Raw genomic sequence first — 25,589 nt, forward strand, 5'->3', positions numbered from 1 at the left:
AGTGGCATATTTAGCACACAATAACGACGATATCGTTGAAATTTTTAAGTTGGATATGGTTTTAGACCAGGTACATGGAATAATTTCCTCTGCATAGCTATATTGAGGTGCTTTTTTGGTTTTATTTTACTTTTGGATAGCGCCAACTATGGCGGGAGGCATAAAATTCGAGTATATGAATTGAAAATAAGAATAAAACAAAATTACTGGCTCAAACAACTTGATGTTAAGCTGTAGTAGATTAAGAATTAGGTCGTAGGGGCGGTTGCAACATTATTCCCTGTCGTCAGCATTTGGCTGATAAACGAGTTTCTCAGGTTACAGGTTCAGGAAAACCACAGAAAAACTGTAACACTAATAATGCACTATTTGACATAATAAATGTCATTATATTGGGCTTCAAGAAGCCACGTGACCAAGTACAGGAAAAATTTATTATTCCACTTTTAAACAGCGCCATCTATTGCTGAAGGGATAAAATTCAAGCTTATTATAGACTTGCAACGAATATTCGGTTACTATTCGGTATTCGGCCTATTCGAATGCTTTTATTATATACGGCCGAAGACCGAATACTTAAATAATATATTTCGTCATAGAGAAATAATTGGTAAAATGAAAAATTAAGATCGATTGATTGTATGTATTTGAATTATTGTGGTAATCAAAATTTAGAAGGGTAAGGTTCTCATTTCTTTTATAATCATTTATTAAGTAGTCGTTGATACATAAAACAGGTACATAATTTAATCATTTTCTGTATTAAACAAGTTAAGAATTTTTGTACGCATTTGAATTATTTTCATAATCAAAATTTAGAAGGGGAAGGTTATGGTGCAGAAAGACTAACTTTTCTGCATTTTTAGGAAGTAGCTTATTTATTTTTGTCTCATAGACCATCCCAATTTCAGAGGAAAGGCGCTCTGAATAAACACTACTTCCTGGCGCCGACAAATATTTTGGTGCAATCTCAGAAATTCAAATTTCCTTGCTTGCCACCATGTATACGGGTTGTCATGGCGTGATATATTACTAACTCTTCGAAGCAATCCATAAAAGTTGAGTGAATAGTCTGATTTAGACTTTGCTCTTCAGTTCTCATCCTCTTGGCCAAAGTAGGGGACGAACTCGCGCTATCGTCGCTTGTTTCTTCACAGCTCATTTTTATGCTATCGATTAATACATACTGCTTCACTTTTTCTTTTTGCAGTTGATTGGTGAAAACATTCATTTTAAATCTTGGATCGACAAAGGTAGCAACCAAATGATTTTGACTCGTTGTAATGTCTTCAAATCGTTCTTGTAACCCTTGTTGTATGACGTTGTATGCTTAATTTGGTTGTTAACTCTTTTGACGTGCTCATTTTATTGTAATATCGCATTAAGGTAGCAACATACGGAATAATTTCAGAAATGCAAGCGTAGCCGGAACTTATAAGTTTTGTTATCTCCTCAAACGGTTGTAATAATTTTAAAAGATGCTCCAAAAGCTCCCATTGTGCAGTAGTCAAATTGGCAATATGATAGTCCGTCAGATAGACAGAAATGGCTCGTTTTTGTTGCATTAGCCTTTCGAGCATATAATATGTAGAGTTCCAACGCGTGCTAACATCTTGGACTAATTCATGTTGAGGAAAACCCAAATCTTTTTGAACAGAATGCAGTTTTTCTTGTGCAGTACCAGAATGATTAAAATGAATTACGATTTTTCTATCTGTAGCTATCATTTGAGTCACATCTGACTGAACCTTTAGACAATCATTGACAATCAATTGAATAGTATGAATGAAACAACGTGCTGAGGCACTAACAGCTTTTACTTTGTTTCGTCCATTATCATGAATAACAATATGAATTTTTTCACGGATGTCCCACAAATTTGCTATTTCTTGTAAACTCATAGCTGTATTCGTTGCTATGTGTTGTCCCTCAAAATGCTTGATGCTCAATACTACATGTTTGTGGTTGAATTAGCGGTCAATAAAATGTGCAGTAAAACTTAAAAAACTGTTATGATTATGCAGGTACGTCCACATGTCGGTCGTTACGGAAATATAATCAGTCTCTGAAAGTAAACTTTTAATTTTCTCAACCACTTTACGATAAATTTCTGGAATCACATTGTCTGAAAAGTATGGACGACTTGGTATATTGTACCGCGGCAAAGCACTATTAATCAGTCTTCTAAAACCAGCCCTTTCTACTATATTTACTACCTCATTATCAAGTGCGATCATTTCAGCAATTAACACATGGTACTTTTTTACCTTGGGGTCATTAATATCCCATAGTTTACTAATTTCTGCACATTTTTCAAGAGTTAGTTGTTTTTTTGACGTTGAAGGTTTATTACTTACATTCGTATCTTGATTTGTAGTTTCTTGCTCCTTAGGGAACGTGGGTACCAACTTATGATATTCTTCTTTGTGTTTATTTTTTAAATGATTTAATATTCCCGATGTTGTCGCCTTTCTTCCAACGCCAAACGAGAAATTTTTATTTCGCACAGTTTACACACGGCACTTTTTGGGTCATTTACATCATCCTCGAAGTATGCCCATATAGGCGATTTTTTTTAAAGGCCATAATCGATTTCTTTATTATTAAAGTACGTTCGTAATTATTTAATTGTTTATTTGTTAAATTTTACACTATCACACACACAAACAGATCAAAACTAGGAGGGCACAATAAACTATTATTAACGATATCCACGAAATGAACTTGTCAAAACATGCAGTGCGTTAGCAATATACCGCGCAGAGCAACAGCGAGGGCGCGGGCGATGAGTACATTAGAACAACACAAAGGAGCGCGAAACAATCACGTCTGTACAAGTTTTTGGCGCTAAAATCCATCCGAATACTTTCGCTTAATATTAGGCTATTCGGTCAGGTCCTCGCCGAATATTCGGTATTCGGTATACTGCCGAATATACTATTCGTTGCAAGTCTAAAGCTTATAAATTGAAAATATAAAAACAAAATTACTTGCTGGAATAAATCGTGTTAAGCTGTTTTAGGTTAGGGATTAGGTCGTAGGTGCATATACAACATTATTCCCAGTCGTACACCACCACAGAAAATCTGGATAATTATACACTTTCGCGGTCACCTGGTTTTTTGATTCTAGAAAATCGAAAAATGGATGGATTTTAATGATCTTGGTCTCAAAATGTTCCATTTTACGGCGGATTTATAAAAAAATACGAAAATTAAAAAAAAATAAATATTTTTTACAGTTTCATGACTTTAAATGCAAAAAAAATTACTTTCTACATATAATCCTTCGTAACTGTTTCTGACGTCGTGGAATCAAGTTCGTATATTTTTTTTCGCAATTTACATAAAAAAATGAATATTTTGAAAAAAAAAATTTCATAAAAGTTTTTTGAAAATTTTTTTGAATAATTGTGAGTTGTGGGATTTTGTTAATAATAAATTGAAATATATTGACAATGATTTGCAACAATTGTGAATTGAATACATTTGAAGCACTTACAATATTCAGTGATACAAAACAACCTAACCTAACCTAACCTAACCAAAATTATAAAATTTATCTATTTTTCGATTTTTAATGGTCCAAAAACTATTAACATTGAGGAATATAGTACGAAACTATTCACGAAAATTGATTGTTTTTCATCGATTTCATTTTAAGCTATAAAAACTGAAAAACTCATTCTTTTTAGATTTTTTTTTAAATTGTTTATTAATTTATGTAGAATACAAAAAAATATATAAAAACCTTATCTGATAATGAGATAATTTTTTGTAAAACTATGAGAAATTTTCATTCCAGCTATTTCTACTAATTTTTTTTATAAATCCGCCGTAAAATGGAACATTTTGAAACCAAGATCATTAAAATCCATCCATTTTTCGATTTTCTAGAGCCAAAAAACCAGGTGACCGTGAAAATGTATAATTACCAAAATCTGTAACACCAATGATGAACTATTTAACAAAATATATAATTTTTGTGTTTGTTTGCAAGTTAAATCCACTCTATTCGTTGAGATATCAAGTATTTTGATTATTGTATAGAGGTTAATAAATAAAATTGAATTTCTTTCAGTTTGTAACAGATTAATTGTGTACCGCAATGTAAAAATTCGTTTGGTAATGTGGCATAGTAAGTTGAATGTATACATCATCATACTAGTTTTGGTTATAAGGCCATTGTGATATTGAACTTGGTTCTCTGGCAATCTATTACTATCCCTAATTGGTAAACCATCGGTGTAGAATACCAATGAGCCTCGTGGAAGCTTTGGTTATATTTTGGGAGTTACTAAAATATCAAGGAGAAATTGAACTATAAAATGGATATTTGTTTTTAGTTGATGGAGTAGATGCAAATAGTATAGCAAATAAAGAAATTAGACGTATAATAAGGAAAGAACATAAGAAATTTATTAAAAACTGGATTCGAATTATCAAAGAAATACTTTACGATTTTCAAGTAAACAATTATCATATTGTTTGGTCCAAATGAAGATGCAAGATAGAAAAAACAAATTAAGTGAAGCAATAGAAGATGTTGAAGAATAACAATGGAAGATTTTGATGGATGAATTGGAAAGAGAAACGAACAAAGCGGTATGTGAAGTTTCTAACTAGACATTAGGTTCTCTGCAGTTTTAGATTTAAATGCTATTGCAGCAAAGCTTACTTTTGAAGATAAACCCTTTATGAATTTTGAAGAGCGCTGTAACTTTATTCGTCAAATCTTTGATCGTATTCGTATAATACTATTCCGTTTTTCAAATACTTTGTCTGACACTGGCTGCGCAACCCTAGCCGCCACGTCACGTTCCGTACACTGTAGATAAAGAAAATAAGTCAAAGGTCACTGTGTAATGCCCGGAAAAAGCATAAAAGTTTTTATGTCTTTGTTTTTAGCGCATCTGTAGAACAAGACAGCTGGTATTTTATCTTCACCTACATTATCTTCATATATGCTTCATCTACGTTGGTATTTTACTGATGACTAAAGACTATTTACCTCTCGCAAGTCGGTACAAAATCGCTATAATATCTTATAACTTTCACAATTAGTACCCTCCGGAGGATGAAGTTTTTAACAAAATATATTTTCATTTCAACGGCTTTTGAATATTTTAGTTCATTACTGCATACATAAATATTAAATAACTATCAACGCCAATTCATAAACTTTCCGTTTGCTATTGCCATTGCCGTTTGCTGTTACAAAATTAAAAACTGCACAAATTTATTTTAATTTAACCCTACCATCATGCTTACTGCTAGCCGTTGTATTTGGTATCTCTTGGAGCGGTATTAGAGGTCAATGTACGTCATCCTTGTGAATGGAAAAGGGCGCGAGTGATGGAGGTCTGTCTACCAGTGACGTTATCTGTCTGTGTCTGCCTCAACTGCCACTATGCCTACTCTAAGGTCGTAGAAGCTCTCATAGAGATTTCCTTTTTTCTGTAGAAAGCACCGTCTCAGTATTATTGAGGTTAACATGGTCATGCACCATTCCCCAATGAGGTAAAGAGCTTTCTTTGTGTTATTTCTCATTATTTTAGGGTCGTTTAGGTTTCGACCATAGCCTACATCGTATACCCCTAGCATTATTATCATTACTATCACAACTATCAAGTTGTCAACCATTATTCACATGATGAAAGAGGATACTCCATCTTAAGGGCATCCTCTTTTTACATGAACCCTTACCTTACAGTAAAGTTCATTGGATACCTTTCTATTTTCCGGCATGAATTGGATCAAATCTGAAATACATTTCTCTAATTAAATTCCTTTCGCTGCTTCCCATACATAGTCGAATGAAGTATTACCAATTGTCCCCTATATATCGATAGAATACCTTTGTAGCGACTAGCTCTCTGGATGTATTCTACTTTACATTGTGGAGAACCATATCCCTGGGTTTACCAAACTGATTAACATGCTGTAACTTGTGTATTGGTTTTTAGTCCGATGTCTCTGTCTGTATCTTTCGAACAGCTTCTCTAACGTTTTCAGTAGAAACGACGACAGGCTGATAAGTCTGAAAAACTTTGCTTGTTCAGATTGCTTCATGCTAGTTTGGGTATAAAAACTAGTTTGACCTTCCGCAATACTTTGAGGTTATTATTTGAGTTAATAGATTAATTATCATATTGTTAAACTCCTGAACAAGTAAATTGTCTAAGTAAGAAAACAAATTTCAAAAATGATATTTTTTAGCTTTAAGTTTAATAAAATTTAATGGTTTTGTCTCAATATACCTCAAAAGTATGCAGCTTTGAGAGTTCAAAATTTCAAAATTTAATTTCGCGCTATTTATAAAATTGATATTTGACAGTATTTTGTGACGGATGGCATGCTAATTTAATATATTTTGATGGGCACTTTCTCATATACATAAATGAGTCGCCATGTCTCTATACTCTGTATTATGATTGGATCGCCATTACGATATAATCATATAGAGTTATAAGGCAATGTTTTCTCTATCTCTTACAATAGTACAATTCCACTTACAAACAGCTCTAGCTTCAATATTAACTCTATGGTCAGAGCACAAATATTAACTCTATGGTCAGAGCACATCACATTTTTGTGAACCATGTAAGTAAAGATACCCTGTAAAGTAGATATTTAAAGCGGGTTCAAGAATAGTAATAGGGAAAATATGTGTATACTCGTGATGTAACGTTTGATATTAATTTTTTTTCAATTAAAATTGTCGGGGGATTCGAACCGTCGATGTTCATGTTCGTAAATATAGCAGTTAGCCGACCTTATCGATTCCACAGTTAGGACTCGACGAGAGTCTTGTCTAGAATTGTGTATTTAGGCGGCGGAGTGGGTTCTGCACTGCTGGTTGGATTTTTATCAAACAAACGGTATTGTATACAGTATGTACGATGCCATAAGGAAACTACTACATTGTATCTCCGCTGCTAATTGTCGGATTTTCATCTAACAAAGGACATTGTTTATACAGTATGTATATAAAGAATATGTAATAAGGACGGTAGGATTTTCATCGACATTTTAATTTACAGTATGTAATACGAGCGTTAGGAACTTCGCCGGCGACACAGGAAATTTTTTTGAGCATGCGCACGACTATTTTTTTTATAATAAATAATTGTAAGAAGAGAAAGAAAGTGTTTGTATTACAATGTCATCAGAAGAATATAGACACAAATTGGAGAAATTTGATAGACGTGTTCTTCGACAATTGAGCAAAGATATTACATTCTATTGAAATGAGATTGGAGTGATAAAAGGATTGGAGCGAATGCGTTTTGAAAAATCGACAATTGCCGCATGCACAATATCCACTAAACAGAATTAAACCAACTACAATAATACAATAACAACGATGGAGCGGGATAAGGAGGAGATGACCATCAAGAATGACATTAATAATGTGTTTGCAATGACATATGTAATTTTAACATCAGTATTTATTTTAATATTGAAAATTATATTTAATATTGTAAAACGAAAGTTTAAGTCTTCTTGTAATATAGACTTGAATGAGTATACGCTGTGTTTCAATAAAACAAAACTAAATGTTGTAATACTATTTATTTTGAGAAAAAAAGTTACAATGGTATCATACTTAAAAACCAGTGTCGTATCCGTTCTACATTAATTTGTGTATAATTGAAGGTACCATCGACATGACAAGCATTCGTATTCTGGAAATGACATTTTATACTCATTAATTTCAGAACTCAAAAGTGAATGTTTTCTCAGTTTTTTTTCGTTTAAAAAATAATTGAGACATCTGTCACAGATGAATTGTTTCCTTTTTGCTTTAGAATTTTGACTGAAAACAAGTCTAGATAAAAGTTTTATCCAAACATAGTGATATTTAATTTCGTCATCATCATCATCTTCTTCTTCTACTTCATTATCATGAGTTTTTCGATAATATTTATTTTGTACAATAAGCAAATTAACATGACGTTCTATTTTATTATTAGTTAATCTTACTGGACAAACAATAAAAGATGTGCTACTTTTTCCTTTTAATTCCAAAGCATATAAGTTAATTGACATATTATTCATTTTCTCAAATTTTCTAATATCATTAGTTTTCATAGGAACATCTAAATTTTCTACATTCAAAACAGTGCTGTAGTACGGATATGAATATGTGAATTGTTTATTATTTTTTGCTGGATATAAAGAGCTGACTACGCTCCAAGAGAAACATGCTTGATCATTATTTTTAACATTGATACAAGCATGTTTCTTTTCGATTTGTCCAGGTAATTTAATATAAGATGTACCATTACCCATTTCAAATTTATTAATAGCAACTTCTAATAAATAAAAAATAATTTCAGATAAAACCCATCCACTATCCTTTTCCTGAAATTCTGATAATTTATTTAAAATATAATCCACTACATCCACAATCATTTGTCATTTTTATAAAATCTGCACAAAAAGTAGTATTTACTTTAAGCATCGGCATCGAAAGTACAATTTTTTTTATTCTACCCTTAAATAAACGAAATGAATCATTCAAGAATTTTGTAATCTTTTTATGTTTAATATTAATAATTACTCCAGTTATTATTCTACGTTTGAAAATCGTACTAACATTCTCCCACATAACCTTACTAATTTTTTTTTAATTCCAAAACTCAAATGACATTTTGCTTTCAATAAACATCTCATATTATGTTTAAGTAGACCAATTTTATTGAAAATTTTATGCTTTCTTCCTAAGGTAAATTTGAATTTTTTCAATATAAAATGACAAGTTCTGATATGTTTATTAATTAATTTTATATATCTTGTATTAGGAATATCTATTCTAGATTTAATCACATCATCTACACTACTCACAATATTTTACTTTTCATACTACTACATTTTAAAAAAAAAGATAAAAATAAACTCACTTAATTTTTAATTATTTCAAATGATATATATATATATATATATATATATATATATATATATATATATATATATATATATATAAGATTATTATTACACTTTATGAACATCGCGTTGTATTTTAGGTGGGAATTTTTAATTTAAAACTCAACATTTAAAAACCTTTCATGTTTACTACTTTAGCTTCTTGTGTTATTTTTTTCATTAATTTCCATGCTTTTATCTTTACAATTATTCTGTGTTCATAGAACTCTATTCAGTTTTATAATAAATGATCATCGATTTATCAGCACAGGAGTGATTACCAAAAAACCATTTCCATGTTACAGAACGCTTATAATGGAATCATATAGGTACGACCTATTCAATTTGTTCGGTTCTCCATAATCAGTTAGCCGAGATTCGGATTACTTTCCGAACATTCAGATCATAGTTTCTGAAATGCCATCGCGTTTACTTGATAACAAAGTCATAAAGTGAGATACTGAGATACGATTTGTTCAAATTAAAACGAAATGAGCGATGTGACAAAAGAAAAGAACCGGAATGTTTAAATTCAGCCATTTACGTGCGCCATAATAGGTTAACAATATTCATTTCCTTTTAAACTACTGTGGTTAGAGGTTTGAAGGCAATAAATTATTTTTTAGGTATGTAGATACAATCTAAAATAATTTTGACATTTATAAACATGTAATAAAATTAGAAATTATATATTGAAAGCTGTTTCATACATATTTACTTTTATTCCACAATTTGCAAGTTAGAAAAAACTGATTTGTTTCTCTTCCAGTATTCTGTATTCGAATATAAATTGGTTTGATTAATAAATATTAAAATTGTATAATTTTATTTTGTCGAATTAATTGCCAACATTTTTTTACAATATAAAATTTCGTGCCTGGAAAGTTGTGATAATTTCCATAAACTTTATCCCATTAGAGACTCAACACGACGATTTACGTCCCTTTATAATAATGAGGTATTACATGTATCATATATAACTTACTCACTATATACTCAAAGAGAATATCTGAGATATTACCTAAGAGTACAATATATAAACATTTAAATAGATTTGAAGAATATCCAAATGCTCAGCAAATACTAGCATACCTTACAAATTTAGAATCTCCCATGCAGTCTTCAACTCCATAATGTTTTCCTGTTGTCTTTATGCTGTTTTTTTTATATGAGTATTTATTTGCTGTTTTGTCAAAACCCATATACCTTCTTTTTGTTTTTATCAATCTATTCCAAAAGTATTTTGAACTTTATAAGCTAAATATTTAAATAAAACATTAACATAGAAACGTCTGATGTAAAGTGATTATCTGATACCATCATACTGTTACCAGAATTATGTAGAAATTGTACAATTTCATCTTTTACCTAATAAATTATTTGCAAATCATCGAGACAGTTGAGTTGCAGTCTAGTTAGAATAGTTAATGAGTTGTTCCCTACCAATTCCTAGAACATATGGTCTTTTATTAGTTTTTAGTTTTTTTATTTCTATAAAACAAAATTTGCTTCACATACTTTTTAAGAATTTGTATATTGATTGATATTAATAGTTGCTTTAGTTATTAAATTATTTTTAATACTTGGAACTCAACAATTTTGTTTCAATAATAAGTTAAAATTATGGCATTAGTAAATGTATGTAGGGATGATTTCCAATGAAAACCTCCTTTTTGAAAACTTACTAACCAACTAATGTAAAATTTTATGCAATGTTTAAGTTCTAGAAGGTAAGTTGGTTGATTTGAAATGCTTCAATCTGCACAGTTCACCATGGGTATCAAACACTTCACTATCAAAAAGATTGGGGTTCTATCCATCAAATAAAAAATGAGGGACTGGAAATTATTAGTAGGGAATATAATTGTCTTATTTACCTTGCCATTTCTAAACAGAAACTAACAATAGCTTTAGTGGAGTGATATAACAAGTGACTCAATAATAACAGTAAATTTGTATTAATTCAGGATATTCAGAAACAAGAACCCTGGATATACTAACTGCAATACCAACTTTATGCTCCACAATAAATATTTTTTTCATGTATTTGGTTGTTTTGTGAATTACTATTTGAAAATTAGGTAAATACCTTTTAACATATCTTTTATGAATTTATGTTAAACAATTTTACAACGAATTTAGAATCTTGTATAATCACATTATTTTCATGTAATGTCTATCTTTTGAAATGACAATAGCTGCAATAATACAAATCTAGTTTGTAATGTTGATATTTGTTGTATTTTAAAGTTATGGAAGCTAGAGGAAGAGGCCGGGCAAGAGGGCGGGCTCGAGGATCACAACAGCAAGTGCCTGGTGGTTCTCAAGGACCAGGACCGGGAAGTCTAGGCCTCCCTCAGCAAATGGTTCAACCAGGTAGAGATCCTTGGAATAGACCCACAAGGCCTCAGCAAGCAACTGCTCCTGTTCAACATCAAACCCCAATTCAATGGGTTAGACCTCAGATGCCAGCACCAGCTTCAGTGAGTTATTTAATTTCAATAATTAATAACACAGTTTTGGACCATTGAATTAAATTAATTAATTAAATGTGTTGCTATGTATTCAGTAGGCATTTAAATTAATATTATTGTATTGTATTATTATATAATGTTTGTGCAGTATTGAATGTATGCAAGTAGAACTAATTCCCAAGTAAGACTCAATCTCACAGTATGTTAGATGTTTTCTGGCACAACAGCCGATTTTGTGCGAAATGCGACCACGTTTGAATTCGGAAAACCAGTCAAACACGTTGGCTTTAGATGGTGCTTTATACTATTTTTTTTTAATTTTTCAAGTATCTATAAATAATTCAAATAGCACTCGTATGACAGTACATTCTGATTATTTTAACCATAAAAAATATGTAACTTTATGATTGCAATGTCAGTTTTGACATATTCATATCACTGTTGCCATATCTGAAAACTTCAGTAGCAATCCTCGTATACAGATTATTGAAACATTGCCGATTGTAATAGTTTCCTAACTTTCCTTATTTTTAGTCTGCTGGTAGAGGATCACGTTTAGGAGGTCCAGATACTGTAGAAGTCTCAGGAGCAGCAGAGTACACAGGCAGTAAGTATTTTTCAAAAAGTAACTTTATGATTTTGTGGAAGAATGCTGCTATTGAGCATTAAATATTACTACAGTGCTAGGATTAATGAAGTGGTTAAGCTAAAGCATACATTCCCAAACTTCTTTTCCTTGTAAATCACTTTCAAAGTACTTATTAGTTTTAGTTGATACATTTTCACCATATAACCAACTCATCATGAAATCAGATCTAACTATGGAAATTCAAGTACACTCTTGTTGTAGAGCTTCCCGTGTACCCCTGGACCACTTTAGAAATTACTGAGCTAGAGTCTTCATTCTGTTATAATCTATTTTAAAATTACAGTTATTGCTATTTAAACTGTGTTGAAAAATATTTCAATTAGATTAGGTATTTTCAACAAAAGAAATTTCTATATATAATAGAGCGTATCCCTTCCCCAACCCATTTATGAATTGAAACTTAGTATAAAGTTGTAACCTGTTATGTATAGACTCTAGAAACTGAAAATTTTGAAAAGGTTGGATTGTGCTTACAGTGGAAGTTTGAATACTAGACTCACATCTCATTATTAAAATGGGTCATATCAAGCAATGAGTAGTGATTAAATAATTTATTTTAAGAATTTAAGTTTATAATTGTTGTAGGTGTTCAAGTTCCTCAAGGTGGTGGAGATTATGGTGCACAGAGTAGAGGAGGAGGTAATGGAGGTGTTCGTGGAAGAAATCTCCGTAATGAAATAATATTCACCAGGCCTCAAGCACTTCAGACTAAACAAGGTAAATTAATAATATTTACTTGATAAGGTCCCCAATTTTATAAGTTTTAGACAATAAAAAAAATCTTTTTAATGTCATGGTGTGTAGCCAAGTTTTATTTACAAATGGAGATTGCGATATTTGTTTCTAACTTGTTTTACACACACAATGTATACATACAATCTTGCTGTTTCAATATCTACTATTTCTATTTTAATATTGCCACTCATACTAAGAATTTGGTCGACACCATAGATGAACCACATCTTATAGATTACCAACTCGAGCTCTCGTTTCAGCGCCATCTCTTGGTTCATGAGCACTACGTAACTTACATGAAACAACAGTTTCCTTATTGCTTTTGACAGTATACTTTAAATTTTTAAATTCAAATCTTTCGCCGTTATTGGGGGACCAACGTAAGCTGGTCTTGAATATACTTTCATTTTTAATTATGGGGAGAGTGAGGCTTCAGAAATGAAACAAAAAAGAATGATACAAACTACAGTTTTTTATTACTTTCGAAAAAATACAAAATGAACATATAAATAAATACATGTATGTACGTTTATACAGGGTCTTTCAAATTCAATTAAAAATCACCAAACAATCACATGTCTATAACACATAGATTATTCGCCAATTAACAAGGTTTAGCCAATCAAAGCTTGTGGAACGTTTAAGTTATGGTTATGACAAAAAAGAAATGTTTTCAATTTCTTATTTCTTAGACCTTTTGATATATTAATGCTTCTAAATGTTCTTGATTTTAGGTCTCTTTTGTTTTAAAATTAGTTTCTTTTAATAATTTTTGAAAGATTGATAAAAAATTGACGTTTCCACTTCAGTCTTTATCAAAAGATTTTGATCAATCAAATCTTTTATTTGTATCAAGTGTTAAGAACATTGTACAACAATCTTCCCTGTAAAAGATCCAAAATCTGGCTTTCAATTATGTCACAGATTATGAAACTTTTTAATCTCAAACTTAAAAAATAGTTTGTTGGTAAACGATTCCACACAAATAAAGAGGTAATGGCAGAGACAAACAAAAGATTATTTTTTGGATGACGAAAACTTTCTGGACTAAGCATGTAAAGTTCAAAGGATATTATGTTGAAAAGTAAGCTAATTTTTGAAAAGGAACTTTTGCTAAAAGTAGATCTGAAATAATTTTTGCACAAAATCAAAATTATTGTAAAATTAATAAATCATCTACAGTTGAAAGAATCTATATTTTTCAATATTTATGGCTATGCAGTGAATTCTTGTCAACATTTCCAAAAATTATGTATATAATGACAAAGTGTGATAAAACATACAGCAACTGGATTTTTATGGTTGCCATTACTTGAACAGCATATATTTCAGCTAGAATGTCTCATTTGTTAAGACAAGCAGATAGAATTTTTAGCCCAGTTTATTAGTACTAATACAGCTGCTTTTTGTTGGCAGTGTCTAGCGTGAAACATAGACCTCAAATAATGCATTAATATTAAAGTTGGTTTTAAGTTTAAAAAACGTTCGTAACAGGCGATTATTAGACTATTGGAGAAATTTTGAGTTCAATAGCCCAGTGCCAGAGCTGAGTATACTGCATAGTTTACACAGAATAAAATTACTCCTTGATTGTGGAAAGATGGTAACTTCCAGAACAGCCTATTGATATTGAATAAATAAAAAATGTTATTTGAATAAATATTTGTAAAATTTATTTTTGTGCTTAAATTACATTTAATTTTCTTTTTTAGGTTCAACAGGGAAGCCTATTCAACTGATTTCAAATTATTTCAAATTAATCCAAGCTGGTAAATGGTGTTTATTACAATATAGGGTCGATTTTAATCCAGATGTGGACCATACTGGTATGAGAAAAAAATTTCTGAAACAAGCACTGCAAGGTGTATTGCAGGGGTATCTATTTGATGGTACAGTTTTATATGCCAGTCAGAGAATAAATCCCGAACCATTGGAAAAATTTGTTGAAAGTGAATCTGGTGAAAATATAAGAATTACCGTTCGACTAGTTGGGGACGTTGCTTGGGGAGATTATCACTATATTCAAATATTCAACATTATCATAAGAAATTGTCTAAAACATATGAAGTTGCAACTAATTCAAAGAGACTATTTCGATCCGTTTGGCAAGGTATAAATTTTGGAAAATATATTTATAGATAAATATCACTCAATAACTACTAAGAAAAACGCATTTTTTGCCAAAAATCGATTTTATTCATCAATGTAATCTCCTTCATGACCAATACAATTATTCCAACGCTTCTCTGCGATATTAAGGTCTACTGTATACAAAAACTCGATTCTTGACGAGTTTAGGTACAATGGTAAAGATAATTTGTCTTCTTTACGTTTTTTATCACCAATCACCCTTACCCATTGGAAAAGAGTGATAAGTTAGATATGCTTGAAGTTAACAGTATATACATACATATACATCCCATAGTTCCATAATTTTGTACCCATTAATATTGAATATGGTAACAACAGGTATCTGTCGATACTGCTCTCTAGGTTTTCAAAAATTCATCTGGATTGCGGTGTAAATATTTTAAATTTTCCAGTATAAGTTTTTATTTTTGTAGGTAGCTATACCAGAATTCAGATTAGAACTGTGGCCTGGCTATTTTACTTCAATGAGACAGCATGAAGCTGATATTTTAATGAACTGCGAATTAATATTCAAATTTATGAGAACTGATAATGTCTATGATATGCATCTCGAATGCAAGAATAGTATCAATTATAAAAATGAGTTCCAATCCAGAATTATTGGAAATGTCGTGTTGACATATTATAATAACAAAACTTACAAGGTGGATGATATTGACTTTAGCCGAACTCCTGAAAGTACATTCAGCAGGAAAGATGGATCTCAAATGACGTTCATACAGTATTATCAAGAAAAATATAATATTCGAATTCAGGTAAATCAAGATTTGAAATATTTCTGATTGATGTGGTGTGGTAGGACAAACATGAAATATTGTTACTAACAGGCTTAATATTGTCCCCATTTGATGATAAAAACCTTTTACATTATTTTGGTCAGGATCTATTAATTTTGACAACTTGCAAAAATACATTTTTTTTTTCATTGTTTGGATGCTAGATAAAAAATGTTTAGGGAGAATATAAAATAATTAAAACAAGTAAAAATTAGATTAGATAGCTAGTGCGTAAGGTCGTCAATATACCTCGCTAATACTTTGATCTATTATGTACCCCGAACTATTCACTAATCAGGTAGCAACGACGAAAGCTTTAAAAAGCTTTCCGCAATCTTTGTTTATGGTTTGCCTAGCGAGATGTTCGGCAGTTTCCTTTGATTCTTTACAGAAACAAGAGCTGTCGGGAGTCTCCGATGTTGTTCAGAAAGTAGTTCAAAGTAGCTTAATAAATAGTTTCTTTCAAAGTAGTGAATTGAGTTGTTTAACTTGTGAATGTTAACCAATTAATACGATGAGATGGTTCTTAGTTACAGATTAAGAATTAAAATTTTGGTCATTAAGTAACAAAGTAGTTTTAATACGAAGAGTATGGTCAACCACCATTAGTTAGCTCCAAGATACATTACACGTGTTGCCAACTACTCGACTAAATTACCAAATAAATATAACTTCAGTTATATTGTACAACGAATCAAACACTACCATAAATCAATTTTATCAAACAAAAATTTATTTATCTTATAAAATATTAGTAAATACTTACGCTGAGGCATTATACACGATATTATTCTATCTGATAACGGTCTTAATGTCATTCTCTAGAAAATAATTGATATAAAACTCGGGCGGATGGTTATCTGTGGGTCCTATAAAAGCAAGAAACTTTTTGGATATTGACCCATTCATATCGCCATCCTGATCTTTATTATAAACACCTTATTCTATGATATTGAAATCTTCGAAATTAACAAAATTGAAGGCAACGGCACTCTGAATAGCTTGTAAATAGTTTTTATACTTTTCAAATTAAAACTGCTTTGTTGTTGTGAATTATTATGTGAACCATCGACAAAGACAATATTGGAAATATTTAATACATTATGAGTAAACTGAAACGGTGGGAAGAAATTCGCAAACACAAGACTTTAGATTATATATTCTAACATGTTTCATGAAGTATTTCAAATTTGCAAACTGTTCCTAGTAAACTTTAAATCTATTTTTTCAGATTACTGATCAACCATTGTTGGTATCTCGAAGTAAACCAAGAGAAATTCGTGCTGGTATGCCTGAACTTATACTATTGATTCCAGAACTTTGTCAGTTGACAGGTTTAACAGATCGTCAACGTGAAAATTTCCAATTGATGAGAGCTTTATCTGACCATACACGCGTAGGTCCTTCTCAGAGAATGCAAAAATTGGAAGAATTTAGTAATAGATTAAGGCAGTGTCCCGAGGCAGTTTCAGAGTTGAGAAAATGGGATTTCAAATTGACTGATAGGTTAATTAATTTCCAAGGAAGAATACTGCCACAAGAACAGATTTTAGGAGGTAATTAGAAATGTAGATGGTTTGAAGCTAATCATATATGAACATAAATGATAATTTTGTAAACTTATATAGTGTCGGATGCAAATAAATGGTTCAAAATTCTATTTTTGATAAAAGAGGGCTTATGAATAGAATGGAAATGTATATTTTATATTTTAAATTCAACCACTGTTGTCGGAAATACTTTTAAAAAACTGAAAAATGATTAAAAAAGCCAGTTTTAACAAGCCCATCAAGCTAGACGGGCAAGTTATCAAGGGGAAATATCTAGAACTCACATAAAATAGTAAACTTCCGTGGAATAAACACGAAAAAGAGATCACTGAAGCCACAAAAACCCTGATGATGTGCAGAAACTTTGCAGGGAGAAATTAGGGTTGTAATCTAAAGATCCTACTGTGGATGTACACGGCAGTTGTGAGACCAATCATCTCATATGGGGCAATGGTTTGGGGTACTACAACTAGTCTGAATACAATCTCTCAAAGGTATAAAGACTGGCTTGCTTATGTGCAATCATACCCAACAGCTGCACTAAAAGTGATTCTAAATCTCCCACATCTCCACACAGTACTGGGAAGCATGAAAAAAGAAAAATTGTTCCAAAATAATGACCAAACCTGCGGAAATGTTATTAAATGGTATACGGACGGATCTAAAGAAGCAGACGACAGAACGGGAATAGAAGTGTATGTGCCCAAAATAATCTCGCTTACAGAGATCTAGAATAAGAAACTGTTTCTTACACAGATTTAGAAGTGAAAAATAACCCTCTTTAAAATAGGTTGCTGCACAGTCTCTAATAGAGGTTTTCCGTTCTAAAAATCACGGCAATAGACTATTTTTGTCGTCGCTTATAGAGTTTTTGTGTTTATTTTATCTATCTATTAAAAAATACAGTTTTTCATTTTGTTTGTATTTTTTTTTTTTTAGGTAACAATGCCAAATACTCTTCAGGTCCTCAAGCAGACTGGACTAGAGAATTGCGTTCATTGCCAATGTTTTATGGAGCAAAAATGTCCAAGTTTGCAGTAGTTTGCCCTGTTAAATTCAAGAATTCGTGTCAAGATTTTTTACAATGTTTACAGAGATCTGCGAAAGGTATGCAATGGAACATGTCGCAACCTCGTATATTCGACATTCCAGATGATAGAGCTAACTCTTACTTAGACACTATTGAACATTTAATAAGCAAAAACAATCCAGATATGATAATGTGCGTTGTGCCTAATAATTCGTCTGACCGATATTCCGCCATCAAAAAGAAATGTTGTGTCGACAGGGGCGTACCGACACAAGTGATATTAGCAAAAAACTTGACTTCCAAAGGTAAGTATATTAATATGTTAGTTTTGATGGTCTTTTGAAAAATTGAACATGGAATAAAATATGAAAAAAATGAATCAGAAAAATTCGAATTATTAACCAATAACAAAATAACAACAATAAATATTCAAAATGGTGATGAACGTTCTGGTAGTTCAATGAAGGTAGTACCTTAGGTTAGGTTAGGTTAGGTTCGTCCACAAATTGGTTATATCTAAACATAAATTGAAATTACGTGAGATAGCTGAGGCCGTAAAGATATCGGAAGGCAGTGTGTTTACAATTATGCATGAAAATTTGACCATGAGAAAGCTTTTTTCAAAGTGGGTGCTGCTTTACTCATATTCAATCAAAAACAACAATGTTTTGATGATTCAGAGAAGTGTTTGGTCATGTTTACACATAATGAATAAAATTTTTTGCGTCGATATGTGACCATTGATGAAACATGGATCCAACACTTAACTCCGGAATCAAAACGATCATCATCTGAGTGGACTGCTGTCGGTGAACCACGTCCTAAGCGTCCAAAGGCACAACAGTCAGCTGGGAAGGTTATGACTTCAATATTTTGGGATGCACTTGGGATATTGTTAATCAACTATCTCCAAAAGGGAGAGACAATAAATGGCAAATCCTACATAGAGTTGTTTCATCGTTTGAATACAAAAAACAAGGAAAAACGGCTTCATATATCGAAGAAAAAAAACACTGTTTCAACAAGACCGATGGCAACAATGGTTAAATTGAACAAATTAAACTTATTAACTAGAGTTATGTAATAGTAAGGAGGAGGAGAACTTGAAACTTTATGTCCGTACTATTATGCCATAACATCTGCCAAATATTTTTTTGGTGGTTGAATTATAAAGAAAAAGTTTAAAACAATTAGCAATATATAAGATGTGCAACAGTCCTGTTGTAGACACGTTATAACTTTCAACAATATTGTATTTGAAGTTTCATGCATTATCAAGTACAGAGAAAAATTTTCGAAATTTTAATAGATTAATTGATTTTTCATGATAATCGTCGTCTAAATGAATTCGTTTTCGTTTTTAGCATCGATCACCAACTTGGTTTTTGCTTCTATTGAAATGCCTGCCCAAACCATCTAAAAACCTCCAAAAAGCACGTTTCCTTTTATGCAACACTCCGTGAATCTTGCTCCAGGTCTTCTGTAGACTCACCCTCTTCTATCGCTATCATGCAGGCACATTCTGCTTTTTATCTTAGAAGAGACAGGCTGCTCGGTAGGCCGAAGTTAATTGGAGGCCAGAAGGGGCCTTCTTGACTCAAGGTTAACTGCCTTAAGTCTTCTTCTGACTGTCCTGCCACTCCATGCGTTTCTCTGAAATCTTGGACTTAAACAGTAGTTAAGGTCCAGAACCGCGTCTTTGATGAAATTTACCAGTCTCTTTCTAACAACGCTAAAAGCATCTGGTTTCAACACTCATGATACATATTTTCATTTTACCAATAATACAATTTGAATTATCAACATTTTATTGAAGAACACAACTTAGTGCATTCATTCATTCTTTGCTCCATATTATATAAAGTATTACACTCTTTTCAAAAAATTAGGTGTTTCGATAAGTCCCTGTCGTGGATTATCCTTCATCAACTAGATCCCAAGTTTTTTCAGCAATTTTTTTAAAAAAGTTATACAACTGAACACACTACACCAATACCTACAATTACACTGTCTGACGCAGTTTCGATAACTAAGTCAGAAACATAAGGTAAACTAAAATCTATTAACTTGACCTACCTATTTATACTAAATTTTCCCACTTATCCAGCTTCTTCCCGTGAAAAACAATTTCTGCGGAAAAAATCACTTTTTGCGACATTTCATATTAATTAATTAACTAACTATAGATTGGGCTGTAAGGAATAGACCCATTTTTCTTATTAAAACTTACATTTAACAATTTCCAACTTTTTTTCTGTTAAAAAAATGATGTTTACTGTTATTAGATTTTTAAAAAATTCAAAAATAATACAAATTTTGTAAAGTGAATTAATTGGTCTTGCACAGCATTTTAAGGGCATAAAAGTGCCATTATGTTCCCTTTCCTTTTTCAAAATAACTAACCAAGGAAACCACAAGTTCTTTGCAGAATCTATTTAACTGTTTGAGAATCTCATCAATCAAAAGAAAATCCTCTATTGTTTTGATTAGAAATAAAAGCCCTAGATTGTAAACTCACAAATCGATTATACTTCAAGTAGAAAAATCGTAAATAACATGACAGTAATTCTGACATTGAATATTTAGATGGCAAAAAAATTTAAGTACATACACTTTTAAATAGAGATAATACATATAATAATATGGCCTTAGTGACATAAACAAATCTCTGTTAAACTCCTACAACTGTTAAATTTTTATACATTACATATTACTTTTCAGGAGTAATGTCTATTGCAACTAAAGTTGCAATCCAGCTTAATTGTAAGGTTGGTGGTGCCCCATGGAGCGTATTAATGCCATTATCAAATCTCATGGTTGTCGGTTATGATGTATGTCGAGATACATCTAACAAAGGAAAAAGTTTTGCAGCGATGGTCGCCTCGCTCGATAAACAAATTACTAGGTATTTCAATTTAACGTCGGAACATCAGTTGGAGGAAGAACTGTCTGAAAACTTTGGAGCTTTCCTCATACTAGCATGTCATCGATACAAAGAGATAAATGGCCGATTTCCTGATAGAATTTTGATATATAGAGATGCAGTTGGAGATGGGCAACTACCATATGTTATTGAAACTGAAGTGGAAAACATCAAACGGAAGTTGACGCAAGAAATTTATAAAAACGGAGATTTAAAAATGGCATTTATCGTCGTATCAAAGAGAATTAACACCAGAATATTTACGGACAGAGGAGAAAATCCTCCGCCAGGCACTGTAGTAGATGATGTTATCACGCTACCGGAAAGGTAAGTTGTTTCTTATTTCTCTGTTGGCTAAAGTAAAAAATGTTTTTAACTCACCATAATAAATAATCTCCTTCTGGTAAATAATATGTAAAATCGAAAAAACGGGTCAATTTTGTTATAAATAGACCTCATAGATTGCTTATTTGTAGTCAACTTTGTTCAATTACATAGAAGAGGTATTATGTTTAAAATCTCAATGCTCCACTTCACCGAGATACCATGGCGATGTCGCCGGCTACGTATCCAAATAATTGGTATTAAAATGTATAGCCGATAACTCACTTGGCGACGGTTTGGCAACGTCACTAATTTGGAAGCGTAGCCACAACTGTCTGCTCGCTGTATAGAGTCTGGAGACTGTGGCGACCCAGCGGCGTCACCAGTAAATGTACACGAGCAAGCTGCGCATCACACACTCAGTGTCCAACGGTCTGTCAAAACAGGCGCACAATTAATTTTGATACCTCGTAGAAATTCAAAATTGACTATGTATACGGTATACCGCAATAATTAAAGATTATTCCGATTGTTTAAAAATGAAATGTTGGGACGAAATTGTAAATATATTCAAGGTAAAAGACGAGATGGCGGTTCTTCTGAAGGGATTTTTTCAAGAATTTTACTTGTTTTGTCAGTTCATTTCTAAATAAGCTCAATAATTCATCAAAAGATGATACGGACATTCTTGCCTAGTTAAAAAACTTATATATTTTCTTAAATCTTCATTTTAGTTTACAAACTGCGTCATGGGCTCATGAACTAAAACAGGAAATGTTTCGAAAATAGAGTCTTGAAAGAATAAACCAACTCCTCTTAGAATTTTTTTGTATGAATTCCATAAATAATACAAATTAGATAATTTTTTGTCCAGATCACTAAGCAAATTGAATATGACGTTACCAAATTTTTTTATTTATTTCGCTTTTAATTGTACATATTTTATTTATTTATTTATTGCTATAAGTTATATTTCATAAATCTATTTGTTTCAGATATGATTTCTTCATTGTAAGCCAATGTGTGAGACAAGGAACTGTCTCTCCTACAAGTTATAACGTAATCTCAGATAGTATGGGGCTGTCGCCAGATAAACTCCAAATTCTTACATATAAATTATGCCATATGTATTACAATTGGAGTGGAACTGTTAGGGTACCTGCACCTTGCCAGTACGCTCATAAACTAGCAGCATTAACTGCCCAAAGCTTGCATAGAACAGCAAACAGAACACTTGAAAATGTTCTTTATTACCTGTAAGCCTATGTCTTACTTTATTTGAGCAAATCTCAGAATTTTGTCTTTTTTTTTGTTTGTTTAGTATTATTTTGAAAATTTAGTTTCAAGTTTTTTATATTAGAATAAATTCTTTTTTGAATCTTAAGAATCGTTATTTTGTACTTTAGGGATAATCTTTTAATTTACAAATAAATAGTGTCGAGGACATTTGTATAATAACGATAACACACAAAACGAAGTGAGGTGGAAATAAGGAGAAAGCAACTGTTTAAAAATTTCAGTTTTGAGTATTCTCACTTTAATTTATTACACTTTTGAATCTCGATATATTTTTTGAAATGGTAATATTTGGATATGCAAAACAAATCCTCACATCAAAATTCTCTCTCTGGTCTCTTGATTGTTGACTACTTGAGACTAAAGATTCATCGACTAGCAAAATAGTTTATCTCTTTGGTTTTGTATGATAATAGCAATTTTATTTTTGAGAAATATTTGTGCGTATTCTTATGTTTGAAAACATTCTTATACTGCTTTCTCCAATTCCAATATCGATATTATACAACTCGTAAACTGCTTATTTAGAGGCTTAGCAGATAATAACTACTTTCGTTTATTAGAAATGTGATTCACATTTTTATCAATAGGGTTTAGATTTGATGATGTTCATCAATATCAAGGAAAAGTAAACTGTCGAATTAATTCTTTCAGAATATTTCTTCCCCAGAGGGATACTGTCATAAGCACCTTCGTATTGTTTGTAGAAAAAAAATGAACAGCCTTGCTCCAAACAATAGAATGTCCTTCAGCAGGAACATTATATAAATCATAAAAAAACGTTGAATCATATTTTTTATAGAAATATATATTTTAAACAAAACTTTTGAGATAATTATTCATCAAAAAACTTTCTTCATTAATCACTAATGAACTTTAGTTAGTATCAAGTATCTGAGTAATACTTTTGCCTCTGAGATTTTCTTTTCTTCCCCATTTCTACAAAAGGCCTATGTCACTTGATCTTCTTTCACGATGATTTTCAAACATCATTAGAAGCTGTGTAATGCTTTTTAAAGTGTTAGACGATGTATCATCTTTCTCCGACGAAACAGCAAGTACCTTGCAAAAAATTAATGCTTTCCCCATGTTTTCATTTTGAAATTTTGTTCCTGAGCTTGAAATTTGAAGGTTCCTATTTGAAGTTGTGATAATTGTTTTTGGTATAATACCGTATTCATTAAGTGTAATAGAAGTGCTTCCTCCTTTCAATTTTATTTGCTTATCATTGTGAAAATTGGGGTTAATTTTTACTACACTCACAGCCAAAATTGAAAAAGACAGTGGATGCTGAAGTTAGATCATTTATTCTGTCATCATCTGCATGACATCTCCTGTGGCACTGCTATGTTTATAGTCTGGTCTTATTTTATTAGTTCTACATTGTTATATCAACAAGTTGTAAATAGCACTTTTTGCCCTGCTATATATTTTCATAACTGACTTCTTGGGTTTATTCTTTATATATTAATCACCAACACATAAATTTTCCCCCTGGAAGGTTGAAACACCTAATATTATCATATATGTCCCGGATTTTCCATATTACCCATATTATTTTTTAAACGACTAGTTAAATTTACTTAGCTTCGCTTCTTAATCTCACCAAATTCGTCCGTCAGAATCGAGGCATATCTTTTCATGTCGACCATTTGATGTATGTCTTTAAAAATATAGAAAAAGTTTTTGATGGTGACATTTCAATATAGCAGTCCAGCAAAGGAGGTTCATAGCCATCAATATATCTTGTTTCAAACACATTATTTGTTCATATTATTTAAGTTAGTTTCTTCTGTTAAGTTACATTCTTTTATTTCTTGTTTTAGAGTATAACCTAACAAGTCTTGTTTATTTGATACTTATTGGCTACTTATTTTATCCTCCATTATCTATATTTTGGTAATATGTATGTATATATAGATTTGGGGTATCGTATACACTGCGACCCAAAGGATCTATTGTGTCCCCATTTTAAAAAGTCTAGAATGTGGGATGGTTTCCTCTTATTTTATTTCTTGGTAATAATTGTTTACAATAATTCTCGGATGAAGAACAAAAACTCTACAAGCCGACTTTTCTGTTCGGTTCAATGGAATGTAATTTATATCCAGGTTAGTCCTCCATTCCTCGCTTTGAAACTATCTAAAATTATTCTAACAAATACGTTCATTTAAACCTACAGAAAAATATGTTCTCGGGGGAGGACATATATCGAGGGTAACTTTTTGATAGTTGAACTGAAAAAGTTAAAAGAAACATCATTATAGAAAGCTATGTTTGCTATGCAAATATCGCTAAAAATTGAATGTTGATATGACGAAGAATTGTTTTCAATTTTACTATAAAATGTTTTGATGAAAACTAAAGATGTGTTATTATTATATAATAGTTGAATAAATTTTATTTTTATAAGTTTTTCAAATAAATGTATAAAAGCTGGAATCGTGTTTTTGAACCATATACATTTAATTGTACACCTTTGGTCCCTGTTGAAGTTAAAGCGAATATCATTTGTAGGAAGTCTTTAATATGTAAATATATTAACGGAACTACTAGGATTTACTTAGTATTGAAAAAAGGAATAAAGCCGTACCAAGAAACCGTGGCGGATTGTAATAAAAAATTTTAGGTATACTCCTTGTTTCCGAAGAAACTTACCTTGTAGTTTTGCCGTCTTTATAATTTTTCCTTTGATTATATTCCGTGGTGAAATGGATTGTTGCTACCCAATAAAAATATGAATAACCAGGCACT

The 25,589-nt window shown here is 31.5% G+C and overlaps 2 protein-coding genes and 1 long non-coding RNA gene across 3 annotated transcripts; 2 read left to right on the plus strand and 1 right to left on the minus strand.

Annotated features, from left to right (window-relative positions):
• Positions 1 to 1,289: 1,289 nt before the first annotated feature.
• Positions 1,290 to 2,544, minus strand: LOC130900562 (zinc finger BED domain-containing protein 4). Its single transcript, XM_057811259.1, has 3 exons — positions 2,540 to 2,544; positions 2,102 to 2,472; positions 1,290 to 1,951 (listed from the first exon to the last, which is right to left on the minus strand). The coding sequence occupies exons 1-3, from the start codon at positions 2,542 to 2,544 to the stop codon at positions 1,290 to 1,292; spliced, it is 1,038 nt and encodes a 345-aa protein (XP_057667242.1).
• Positions 2,545 to 6,207: 3,663 nt separating this feature from the next.
• On the plus strand, positions 6,208 to 7,527 carry LOC130901886 (uncharacterized). The gene is made up of 2 exons (XR_009060334.1): positions 6,208 to 6,980; positions 7,043 to 7,527. It is a non-coding gene; the product is annotated as an uncharacterized LOC130901886 (long non-coding RNA).
• A 1,765-nt stretch (positions 7,528 to 9,292) lies between these two features.
• On the plus strand, positions 9,293 to 25,277 carry LOC130901884 (piwi-like protein Siwi). The gene is made up of 10 exons (XM_057813538.1): positions 9,293 to 9,553; positions 11,178 to 11,410; positions 11,936 to 12,008; positions 12,636 to 12,767; positions 14,498 to 14,895; positions 15,350 to 15,691; positions 16,944 to 17,268; positions 18,202 to 18,597; positions 21,014 to 21,542; positions 22,535 to 25,277. The coding sequence occupies exons 2-10, from the start codon at positions 11,180 to 11,182 to the stop codon at positions 22,797 to 22,799; spliced, it is 2,691 nt and encodes an 896-aa protein (XP_057669521.1). The 5' UTR covers positions 9,293 to 9,553; positions 11,178 to 11,179; the 3' UTR covers positions 22,800 to 25,277.
• Positions 25,278 to 25,589: the final 312 nt, after the last annotated feature.

This window comes from Diorhabda carinulata, chromosome X (genome assembly GCF_026250575.1).
Source record: "Diorhabda carinulata isolate Delta chromosome X, icDioCari1.1, whole genome shotgun sequence".
NCBI lineage: Eukaryota > Metazoa > Arthropoda > Insecta > Coleoptera > Chrysomelidae > Diorhabda > Diorhabda carinulata.

Excerpts from the sequence above, each read along its gene's own strand:
- LOC130900562 (XM_057811259.1), bottom strand. Across the intron at positions 1,952-2,101 it reads TGTGATTCCAGAAATTTATC|TATTGAGCATCAAGCATTTT; the intron begins GTAAAGTGGTTG and ends ACAAACATGTAG.
- LOC130901884 (XM_057813538.1), top strand. The coding sequence starts at position 11,180 with ATGGAAGCTAGAGGAAGAGGCCGGGCAAGAGGGCGGGCTCGAGGATCA. Across the intron at positions 12,768-14,497 it reads AGCACTTCAGACTAAACAAG|GTTCAACAGGGAAGCCTATT; the intron begins GTAAATTAATAA and ends TTTCTTTTTTAG. Across the intron at positions 18,598-21,013 it reads AAAAAACTTGACTTCCAAAG|GAGTAATGTCTATTGCAACT; the intron begins GTAAGTATATTA and ends ATTACTTTTCAG.